The following is a 12,106-nucleotide window of genomic DNA, read 5'->3' as shown; positions in this document are numbered from 1 at the left end:
ACCGTTTGTACACTCTGATGGATGCAGCATGATATAATTGAGCGAGCAGCGAAGGGAGATTTTTATACCAGTAATGTAACGAATATTCGCATATTTCTTGACATTCGCATTTGCAACCATATTCGCAAAAATCGTTCGAATATTTTGCGAATTAAACCGTCACAAATGCTTTATACTTTCCTCATAAAAATGGCGAACGTAATTCGTAATTAAACAAGACAAGAAACATTAGTTTCATAATAATCTTCACGTTTGAATCACACTCTAACCTCAAAATTAATTTGTTTCCATTATCAATTTGTCGTTGAATAATCAAACAAATAATCGGTTCAGTTCGGATCAGCTCGGCAAGTTCCGCAAAAAAATGCAAGCGGTGCTAATGTGTGCGTGCGACCTGCACTGTGTACCTGTCAGTCAATCGATCGTCGAGCTTCCGTCATAGAGAAATGGCGCCAGATTTAAAAATGTATATTCACATTAGCGAATTTCGATGACAAATATTCTCATCCGCATTTTCATCCGCGAATGCTCAAAAATTGGCATTCGTCACGTCACTGTTATGTTGTACCGGTTTACCTTGGTGAAGCGGCGGAAGCGCCGAGGTGGGAGACAACTGGAAGGGTTCCTGCTTTATCTTGAGAGAGTGCGGGGATTCCTGGCCGTGCAGAACACTCGCGCTGAGACCAGCGCCTCCCAAATTCCCGCCGCCCTGTTGCAGCTCCTTGAAAATGAAGAGTAAAGTTAACGGAGGAGAAGTTAGACGGTAGAGTAAACGATCAAGTTTGAGCATAAACGTGTGAATAATATAAAAACAAAAGAAAAAAAAAAAAAAAGAAAATAAAATCGCGGTTGGATTTCGCGGGGTGAAGAAACTCGATGTAATTAACGGCTTTTCTAGTCCATCGGAAAATAAGCAGGATGCAGGTGCAAGTCTGTGTGTTGAGAGTTTGTGAAAACAGTTTTGGCGGAGCTCGGTATGTTTGAAGTCTCGTCTCGGCGAGCTTACAAACAAAAGCTACGTGTTGTGACAGCGCATTATGCCAACGAAAACTTACGGTCTTGCTAGATCGTTAATTTGCGATCCGCTTTACGGCCGCTCCTTCAAAACACCAAAAATCAAATTGCTGCAAGAATTAGCATAACAATAATTCGAGTTCTAAAATCAAACCACAATAAGCAGGTTGTATAGAAGTGGAAAATGATAATTGCAACGCATCATAGTGAAATGTGACCAGGAATTCAACGAGACTCCAAGAAGTTGAAATATCGCGGTGATCATATTCGGCTTATCCTTGCTGGGAATACGATTTGGCTAATCGAGTACGTTTGCTCGGATCATGGTCAGAATTAGCCGTAATTTGTTGCCGCCGAGAAGATATCTGCGCACGCTGCCGTGCAGCTGGAAATTCGCCCGGATTATATACTTCGCCGCTTGTATTCGCGTGCTAAGTATTTTTAGCGGCAAGAAATATTAATCGCTTAGCAGTGCGATACGCGAGCTTTTACACGTGCCGCGATCTCGTTTAAACTTTCGAGCATGGCTATCGCTCAGCCTCAGGCCCCGGTTTTTCCTACCGATGATACAGATATTATATGCCTGGCGATACACTTTTACCTCTAGCCTTAATTGCTAAACACGGTGTTAAGCCTGAATTAAGAAGTATCAAAGTCGTAATTGATCAGGAAGCTTAACATAAAATACACAGGTCTGCGACTAAACGACTGCACAGATTTTGTATACTGTTTGTCATAGATTTTCACTCACTGAAACCAGGAAAAATACTCAAAAAGTTTCATCGCGTCAGGTTTTTATTTGAACCCGTGTTAGTAGCTTCATTCAAAGTGAAACTCCCGTTTAACTCGAAATCTGGTATCCTATTCCTGATTCTAAAAATCCTAGCAAAAGTGATTTCTTACTTTCATTCAATACGTATCAGAGTGAGACTCGAGAATAAATACAAACAGGGAAACGGAAAATGGAAAGCCGAGGCGTCTTCGGAGAAGACTCAAAGAGAAGAAGAATATGTTTCATAAGCAAAAAGAATGAATACGGAGTTTTGAGCACATTTCATGAGGAAATTGTTTGTTTAATTTCATAAGAAATGTTGTTTAGTTCGTTGTAACGAAATGGTAATTTTTTCATTATTGATATACTTTTTTATACAAAAACCTTGTATTTTGCAAGAATACCGTACGTGATGGAGGGAAATGGAGGTCATTTTTGGCTTCAGCGCACTCGAAAACATAATATTTACATAAAACATCCGATGCAGCTGAAATAAAATATTCTTTTGCAGGCCCGTGATATTTTCAGCACCATTTTTCCCAGTTTCAACTCTCGCATTCCGTCAACTCAATTTCCAACGAATCTAGCCGACTTGTAATTTGAAAGTTTCGTTAAACTCCAAGAGAATCCGACATACCCGCATTGTAATCAACACACGCGTGTCGGTCCCTGAGATCGTTGTGGATCGTTGATAATCAGCCAGTTCTTCGGATATATATAGTGCGCCTTTCCGAAGTCGACACTTGTTGCCACGGTTTATCATCCGCGTTTATTACATCGCCACTTTATCCTACGTAAATTTATACAACGCCGTTTTAACATGTATATCAGTGTGTACCGCGTTCGTATAAATCGATGTAACTTATCGCTATTATCGTTATTTTGGCACGCCGCATCTCATCCGTACGCGGACACGTTCGTTATATTATGTATAAAGATATAATAGTTTCGTTTCTCACCGCTCAATTTTTATCCTTATGGAGTATAATTTTACTGTATATCTCATAGATGCAGAAATAAGAAAAAAACTCCGCAACACACCATTTTCCCTATAATTGGATGTAATTAATTGCGTAGTACCAGGATTATCGCATTATTTACTCCGAGTAATTTAGATTTTTTTTTTCCCCCTTATACTCCGACAAAAGAATATTAAAAAGTATAAGTGCGGGTTGTAGATTATCGATCGTTATGAATAATTACCGATCAATTTCCCTACGATACAAGTTTCAAGAATTATTTCTTATCGCGTTCGAATTTTCCGCCAAACGCTACACGTATGGATATATTATCGTGATTGTATTACTTGTAAATAAACCAATCGAAAACTCCGGAGAACTGGAAAATTACAATTTTATACAACCTGATCGAGTTGAGACTTGTAAAATAATTGGGAATCTATTGTCACACGTATATCAATAAGGTATTTATTATACGATAATTTTCAGAATGAATATTGTACAATACCAGCGATAATAATATTAAACTTGTAATAGAAAAGTAGTTCAAGGTTCGTTTCCTCCCCCCTCCCCTCCACCCCCCCTCTCATACACGCGATATTTATTCTCCTTTTTTCCCTTTTCTATCATTCCCTCTTATCTTTACCGAAGAGTAACTAGCGTTACTGCAGCGCTCGTTTACGCTGCTTCAACATCGCCATCCGTGTCAAGGCTTTAGGTTATTCTAATACGTCTAAATAGCTGCACGCTTCGACTCAGAAATCGGTACGAAAATCGTGGGCGCATTGCAGAAAATAATCATTTTAGTACGCACAAGGAGGACAAATGTTCTACGATTGTAGAAATGGGGCGGGGTTGAAGTTCCGAATTTGAGAAAATTAAAATGTACTCACACGGTGTAGTTTACTCAACTAGTGGGTGTGAGAAATGAGAAAAATCGGAAATCAGAATAACCAGGATTCCGAACGTAAAAATATCGAAATCCCAAAACAAAGAAAGATCAAAGTGGTGCAATTTCACCCAGACAGAAATTCACGGGACTGAAAATATTGAATCATTCCTAATTTCGATCTTTCAAATTTTTAAATTTTCCATTTTCCGCACTTTCGGAACTTTGACTTGGCGAAACATTTCGTCCTTTCGAAACATTGATGTTTGATGCCTTTACTTCAAGTTTCGCGACTGAAATATCAAGAATTTAGCGCTCTCGAAGCTTTTCAAATTCGTAATTTCATCCCCGCCCCAAAGAAATGAGGTGAAATGAGAAAATGTCGCGTGCAAACTCACCCCGGCAACCGGAATCAGGTGGGACACCATCCTCGTCCTGTCGGCGACCGAATGCAGTCCGTAGTTCATAAATATTGCATTGACGCGGTGCTGATGAACAACGTCGCCCCAGTAAGCAGCCAGGCCCTCCACTGCAAACGATTCCTCTCGCACCCTTGCAGATATGCCTTTCTATTTCCTCCGTCTCCTCCTCCTCCTCTCCTTAGTATTTCCACCCTTATGCAAGTAACTTTTCCACACGCGCACCAAAGTTCTTCTTCACACTTTCTAGCGGCGTGTTTATTCGTACAAAAATGATACACTCGAAATTTCAATTTTCATCTTCGGCGTTAAACACTTGAAACTTTTCACCCTGACGACGTAGGATTAAAGAAATAAAATGCAGACCGATAATTCCCACGATTTTTAATCCAGTCGACAACTCGGAGGCAGCAAAATTCTTCTTCTACTGACTGATTGTTTAACAATTATCAATTGCAATACATTCGCACCATTATTCAGATCATGTGGAATAAAAATGATCGCACAACTCCGGCTCGTTGCTCTGTTTTAACAGACTTGCGCCGTTTTCACGTCTCGTACGGAGCACGTGATGAATTCGGGAATGTATGAAGACCTGTCGATGATCCTTGGGCAGAGATTTGGACCGGATGATTAGCTGCAGCCTCCGGAAATGGAATCTTCGCATACGCTTCGCGAAACGTAGAGATTTAATTCTCTGAGCCAGTTTACGTTTCATTTGCACAATTCGTTTTCCTTCGGTGCTCTTCTAGTTTCCTCGAAGTTTAAAAAGATGTCCGCAATCCTGCAGCTCAGTTTCGATCTTCGCGTCCGCGTCTTTCGCCAGTCTGAAACACGGGGAACAAAAAGAAAAAATTATCCTGTGATTTATTGAAAAATAAGCTAATCGTCGTGATTTTTTTTTTTTTTTTTTATCTCTCCGCGGATATCGCGTTTTCGGTATAATATCAAATTACCATATTTCACGCGCAACATAACTGACTCATGATTTACAACACGAGTTATAATTGCTGCTACGGTTATACAGTCATGCTGCACAGCTTTCTCGTAAAATTTTTTTACAGCTCAATTCACTGTGTATTATATTAGGGTGGAAAAGAAGACGTTTAAAAAGTTCCAAACGTCCGCGATAACCGCGGGGCGGTTATATTTTTACTATCTTTATTACACGTGTTATTCAAATTTATGCGCCGATGCTTCGGTAAGCTCTGCGCTTCTGTAAAAAAACATCATAATTATACGTTACAAATTAATATAAAAACTCGTTGTAGCCGAAGTTATATCGATTCTAAAATGAGGTTTTGAAAAAAATGTGATTATGTGAACATTCTTCGAACATTCGTACAGCGACGTATTTTTCCAAATACTTTGTTTCGAGTTAGAAGATCGAAAAAAAAACATGAAATCTGTCATAATTTAGACGTCAAGTTTGGCGGAAAAACTCACGAGATTGATACCATTTAATAGGCATTACAGATATCGAAAATTGGAAAGAATAGTACAGGCTCCAGTAAAAACCGTAAAACAAAACCAAGTCTCTAACTCGATATAAAAACGCATGTGTAAAGGCGGGAAATTTGAAATGTGCGCAGTTAGAATGCGCAGAAGTGATTACACGTGAGACCGAGGTAATAAATCGTTTTGACCTTTCCGACGACCAAAATTTTTCTAAGCATACTATATAGGTATGTGCCTGATATATTAGGGTGTGCATAAAAAAAAAAAACAGCCTACAAACATTGAATCATCTCAAATATTTCTCAATCGATTAGAGTTAGGAACATTGTATTTCGGTATTTTTTTACAGAGCGTGAAATTTCCTATAAGGATCTGTATTTACGATTAGATATTTTATAAGTCAAGGTGTTTGCGAAAAGAAAAAAAAAACAATCTCCGATATTTTTTCTTTCACGTGTTATTTAAATGGATAATGGATAAATACTAAAATAGGCACCTCTAAATAATAACATTAAGAGCTCATATTCGGCGTGTAAGATATTTTATTTGAGATACTCTACCGAAATATCGAAGCGCGTTTAAAAAAATATATACATATACATATACGTATAAAAATTGGATAACGGATTCGAACTGCGATCTCCAAAGACAGTTTTACCGCTGTGTCGAACAAATTACAGTCGTTGCAGTGTTATGAGCATCGGTATGGTTATGATAGGTTTAAGGCACGCATCGGGAGAAAGGGATTCCCCGGGGATTCCTGGTTCCTTGGAAGTTCGAGGGGCAAAGGGAAGCCGAGGACTGCAGAGCTTCAAGCCGTTGCGGCGGGGGTTGAAGATATCACGGGGCGGCGATTCAGACAGCGCGTGTATGTATCGAAACGTGGGTTTAATGTGTTTTAAATGACAGTGACACACGGCTCGGGGCTCCCGGGTTTCTGTCGCTGCACGTCGAAAAAGCGCCGCCGCTGCAATCCCAATGACAAGTATCCAACAGCTGAGCACTTAGACGCTCGAAGGGGAAGAAAGGGGAAGCCGCGCTGCTCCCGAGGGAGACGTCGACACTTCCGCCGGCCTGTTGCACCGTCGCGACGCTTTCTGTTCCCGCACCGGCCCGTCGGACTCGTAAATTTATCCCCCAACTAGCCCTGATTATATCCAAAACTCGTTGTTCGATATTAATCGAGACAAATTTTAACGCAGACTTTTTAACCGCCGGCTATGGTTGTTGGAAATCTTGTGAGTCATATACCCTGGTGAAAATTTATACCACGAAGAATTTTCACCGAAATCGTAACATTTGGTATTATATTTTGTTTTTTAAATTGTAGAATTGAAAAATTTTTTTTACTGAAAAAAGTACAATTTTCATGAAACTCTACAAGTTTTTGTGAGAAACTACGCATATTTACCTACTATTTTCTACGAAAACAATTTTTTGCATGAAAACTTTTACCAAATGTTCCAATCCTCTAACGATTCCTAGAAAATCGTGGAAATCATTTTCACCAGGGGACTCACAGATTTATGTAATTTTTTACACCAGACAGTTACGTTGGCAACACAGATAAGTCTACAGCGCCACAGTCGGCCGAGCGCGAAACTAACTCGATCTCAATAAACGTAACGTAACCCCTGACCGTCGAATCTAACCTAAAAATACAAAATTCGACGGTTATGTGTTAGGTTAGGTTTAGAAATATTGAGCCTGTTTCGCGGTTGATCGCTTGTGGCGCTGCGGGCTGAATCTGCGTTGCCAACCTAACCGACTTGTCCATGAAATTACATGACTCAGAAGCACGGACCCCACTTCTACGATCATTAAGCACATAGCTTGATCCCAGGGAAAAAAAAAATCATATCTACGCGGATCTAACGCATGAGATCTATGTAGATCTAGAGTTTGAAATAGATCTACGTACATCTGCATTATGCACTCTACTACCGGGCTAAAAATCTTTCGTATATAATCATGCGTACTAAAATTATGTATGAATATTGATGAAATATATGGCTGTTAAGCAATTTGCGGGAATTGAAAAAATTTTAAAAAATAAAACCAGATACCCAAGGCTGAGATTTAAGTTGATAAAATTTAATAAAATCGATCTAAATACTGTATATACGCGGTTCGAAAAATTTTCCCTCTCGGGAATACAACGAAAAGTTTTGCTTACAAACAATAATTACTCGTCATGTAACTATAGATGTCATACCGTCAGTGGATACACATAATGGATATTCGTGTATGTAACTCCGATACTCGGTCTCATTCAAAGCCTAAATGCTTCCGAAATCACGTGTCGTATGCAGACCTAGACGCGTTATAAAATTTACGAGGATAGGTCGAGGCATGGCAGGGATGCCAAAACTAACGCGACCCCGCACGTCTAATAAACTTCTACAAACGACGGGGGCGAAAGCGGAAAAAAAGTGAACAAAAATTAGACGCCGGTTATAAAAGTTTTCGGATTATACAGATAGGAATGTTTTTCAGAGTTTATTACTATATTACGTCTTACCGAGAGAGTCCAACCTTATTATTATTATATTAAATATAAACTTATCTGATAGGGGGGAGGATTTTTAATACCGATCACTCCTACGATACAAATCGGCAGTAATAATACAGATCTGCAAAAAAGTATTTTATTTGAGCGGTATGGGATGTTTTTCGTAAATATTAAGTTTTCGAGTGCGATGTATCCACAAATTACTTCCATTTCACTCCATCACGTACAGTATTCTTGCAAAATACAAGGTGTTCGCATGAATAAAACATAACATTAAGGAAAAAACCACCATTTTATTACGATGAACTAAACAATATATTTTTTCAAATTAAACAAACAATTTTTTCATGGAACGTACTTAACATTCCGTGTTTATGCTTTTTGCTTATGAAACCTTGTCTTCTTCTCTTTGATTCTTCACCGAACAGCTTCCGCTTTCCATTTTCTGTTTTCCTGTTTGGATTTATTCTCGAGTCACACAAATTGCCGTTGCATAGGATTTTCAGAATCAATAATATGATACCAGATTTCGAGTTAAACGACAGTTTCACTCTGAATGAAACTACAAACACGAGTTCAAGTAAAAACCTAACGTGATGAAATTTTTCGTGTATTCTTCTCGTTTTCAGCGTATTCATGTTTCAGGTATAAAAAACCTATGCAGATTTTGGTGTCAGACCTGTTTAATTCTTCTCGCTTTGGCTGTGACGAATGAATCGTGAAATCCAACCGGTGCGACGGCTGCACTGCCGCAAAAATCAAATCCAAGATACGCTGCACATGCAATGCATTTGATGATTTACGCGATGTGAAAGAAACTGAAATCGTTAAATTTCAACTAGCGTAAAGCCAAAGTTGATAATAAAGTCGAGAATAAATACAAACGGGGAAACAGAAAATGGAAAGCGGAACCGTCTTCGGAGAAGTATCAAAGATAAGAGGAAAAGTTCTCATAAGCAAACAGAATGAGCACGGAATGTTAAGCACATTTCATGAAGAAATTGTTCGTTTAATCTTATAAGTAATATCGTTTAGTTCTTTATAATTAAATGGAATGGAAATGGAAGTCATTTTTGGCTTCAGCGCACTCGAAAACGCAATATTCACCAAAAACCATCCCGCGCAGCTGAAAAAAAAATTATTTTTCTGCAGACCCGTGTTATATACGACGGTGAACTTCGCCGAGCTCTGCAGAATCTCGAACAAAGCAATGCGAACCAATGTATACCTATAATGGGTACATGCATACCGAGTCTGGTGTCGGGTTGCATACAGTGCCGAGATGCAAAGGGTCACCTGAACAATTTAATATTGCAATACAGTAGAACCTCCATTATTCGAACCGATTGGGACCGAGACTAGTTCGGATAATCGAAACGTGGGTTTTTTGGGACGAGATCAGAAACAACACCTTTTCGCATAAGAACAGTACATTACATACATGTATATTAAAATTTGACACACATATTAACGTTGAAATATAGGTATATATATACATATGTGTGTATTTTAAACACCTGCAAAAGGTCGAATGCCTTTTTTTATTTATATATATATATTTTTTTTTTTTAAAATCGTCAATTTTTTGTTGACGAATGGCTGTAACGCGTTTTTGCATGCCCGTGATTCTCGCAAATAAACATTGTTGCTCACGGCGTTGGCAGCGAGCAACAATGCATCTTTCGCGCCAATGTTCGGATAAACAAAGTCATCGTTCGTATGATCGAGGTTCGGATAATCGAGGTTCTACTGTAACGTCTTACTCTTCGCGAATACGAAGCCCCTGTTTTCACGCACTCGAAGAGTATCGGCGGCCAGAGAATTGCGGTTCAAAAAAAAAAAACGGCTCGGACAATTTTCACAATTTCATCACCACTGCACTCGGCCGAAGAACGATGTATATAAATACTGTAATCTGTATAATGAAAAATACCGTCAAGCCGAACAAAATAATGCCGTTAAATTGCAAAGTATAAAAAATAACAAAATTACACGGTACTTAACCCGAATTCCGTTTAGCGGTTCGACGCTGATCGACCGTCGCTTAGCGGAATTTTCATTACAGATCTAACACTGATCGTTGAAGAAAAAAATTCGACTTTTTCAACATTCGTGAACGTACTTGGTATATCATTAAACGCGTTTGATTAATCCGTTCAATTCGTTTGTTGCACGAGCCACGACGATTATGACAAACGATCGATCCGACGATTCGCGGCCGTCGCGCGACGAGAAGTCAGATCACACGTCTCGATCTTTAGCCGCGCGTGGTTCTCGATCGGTAAGTACAAAGGGCGAGAAAAGTTATAGTTATCGATCAAGAATTACCTGGATATAAGATATCCGGCGAGTCATGGCAGCTGGCACAGCCAGAAAATCCTCGATCCTTTTTTCAGCCGTTGTTAATATTTGGACGGAGAACAGAAGCTAGAGGACAATTCTCGTCCCGCGAAGCACTAAATATTCACTTCAAAAAATCCCTGTTCCCAAAACTTTTCCCTTCGACACGAATTACTGCCAAGGTATAATAATAATAATGATAATGATGACGATGATAATAAAATAATAATAATGCGAACCGCTGCGCACCAACAACGAGCACAATATTAACCGAGTACGTAAAAACTTTGCCTGTAATACACTGTGCGCAGAATTGTGTAATCGATTATCGCGTGTAATTTTTCCTGATTTATCGCGACGTGTTTTCGAATTTGATTATCGTTTAGGAAAATTTCAGGTGAGCGCCGGAAGTGTTCGCCGCAGCGACGGCGGCGCGCGAATTCGAAAAGCGCGGCTTCCTCGAGAGTGGAAAAAGGTCGGAACGGGACGCAAACAACCGGCGTCAATTCTAACTCGGCGAAGATTGCGAGTCGAGGTCGCGGTAGCCGCAAGCATCGAGAACCGGCGGAACAGCGTGGGGGATTTTACGTGGCGGAGGAGAGGATGCTTCGGGGCGGAGCTTAGTTCTTCGACATCTCGTCCCCACCGAGGAGAAGTCGGAATCGGGAGAGGCGAAGCGACGCGTGCTTGCTTCGACGTCTCGTTCTCTTGGTGAAAGTAATTCTATCAATTTCCGCGAATATTTCTAGGATTTTTTTGGGAAACTTCTGTGCAAAAGCGCAGATTTTGGAAGGATTCATAAGTTTTAAACTTGTGATTTTCGATGTTTGTCGTAGTTTTTCGCAGATCGTAATATTTGAGATTTAACAGATACGGTTCGGACGTAGAAACGAATTTTCCTGGGAAACCTGCTGAAAATAATTCTGGCAATTTCGATGAATATTTATATGAATTTTTCAGAAAATTTTTATGCAAAAGCGCAGATTTTGGAAGGATTCATAAGTTTTAAACTTGTGATTTTCGATGTTTGTCGTAGTTTTTCGTAGATCGTAATATTTGAGATTTAACAGATACGGTTCGGACGTAGAACCGAATTTTCCTGGGAAACCTGCTGAAAATAATTCTGGCAATTTCGATGAATATTTATATGAATTTTTCAGGAAGTTTTTACGCAAAAGCGCAGATTTTGGAAGGATTCATAGTTTTTAAACTCAAGATTTTCGACGTTTGTCGTAGTTTTTCGTAGATTGTAATGAATGAGATTGAATAAACAACGTTCGGATGTAGAACCGAGCTTTGCTAGGAACCCTGCTGAAATTAATTCCATGAATTTCTATGAATATTTCTAAGAATTTTTCAGGAAATTTCTATGCCTAAAGTGAAGGATTTCGGCAGATTCATAGTTTTTGAACATTTATTTGGTAACAATTCGTGCTTTTTCGTAGATTATAATACTTAAGGTTATGTTTAAGATTATAATCTACGATAAAGCTACGAATTGTTACGAAATATAGAGATCCGAATCAGTAAAGATCCGTAAAAGCTGTTGTAGAATTTCATGGAATTATTCTCACTGGAGTCCTTGGTTTAATAGAATAACATGAACGTAAGTTTTCTCAAAACTCACCTACTAAGATAAGGTGAGTTCAAAAATAAATGTCAGATCCTCTAAATCCGTCTAGATCATGGAAACTCTGAATCAGAAAATGAGAAGATCATTATCCGGACTTGGATCCCAGTTTT

The 12,106-nt window shown here is 39.2% G+C and overlaps 1 protein-coding gene across 4 annotated transcripts in view; it reads right to left on the bottom strand.

Annotated features, from left to right (window-relative positions):
• LOC124302401 (forkhead box protein D1-like) overlaps positions 1-10,890 on the bottom strand; it is a 36,708-nt gene extending 25,818 nt beyond the window's left edge. For 2 of the 4 annotated variants that reach the window (XM_046758557.1, XM_046758558.1), the window contains exons 1-3: positions 10,352-10,890; positions 4,033-4,880; positions 577-721 (exon numbers count right to left, since the gene is read on the bottom strand). In XM_046758557.1, the coding sequence (XP_046614513.1) occupies positions 577-721; positions 4,033-4,101 (214 nt within the window). In that variant the 5' untranslated portion in view covers positions 4,102-4,880; positions 10,352-10,890. The remainder of the gene's footprint in view (positions 1-576; positions 722-4,032; positions 4,881-10,351) is intronic. The other 2 variants (XM_046758559.1, XM_046758560.1) reach the window with 1 other exon arrangement.
• Between the last annotated feature and the right edge of the window lie 1,216 nt (positions 10,891-12,106).

This window comes from Neodiprion virginianus, chromosome 4, assembly GCF_021901495.1.
Source record: "Neodiprion virginianus isolate iyNeoVirg1 chromosome 4, iyNeoVirg1.1, whole genome shotgun sequence".
Classification (NCBI taxonomy): domain Eukaryota; kingdom Metazoa; phylum Arthropoda; class Insecta; order Hymenoptera; family Diprionidae; genus Neodiprion; species Neodiprion virginianus.
This window is presented reverse-complemented; position numbering and strand designations above follow the sequence as displayed.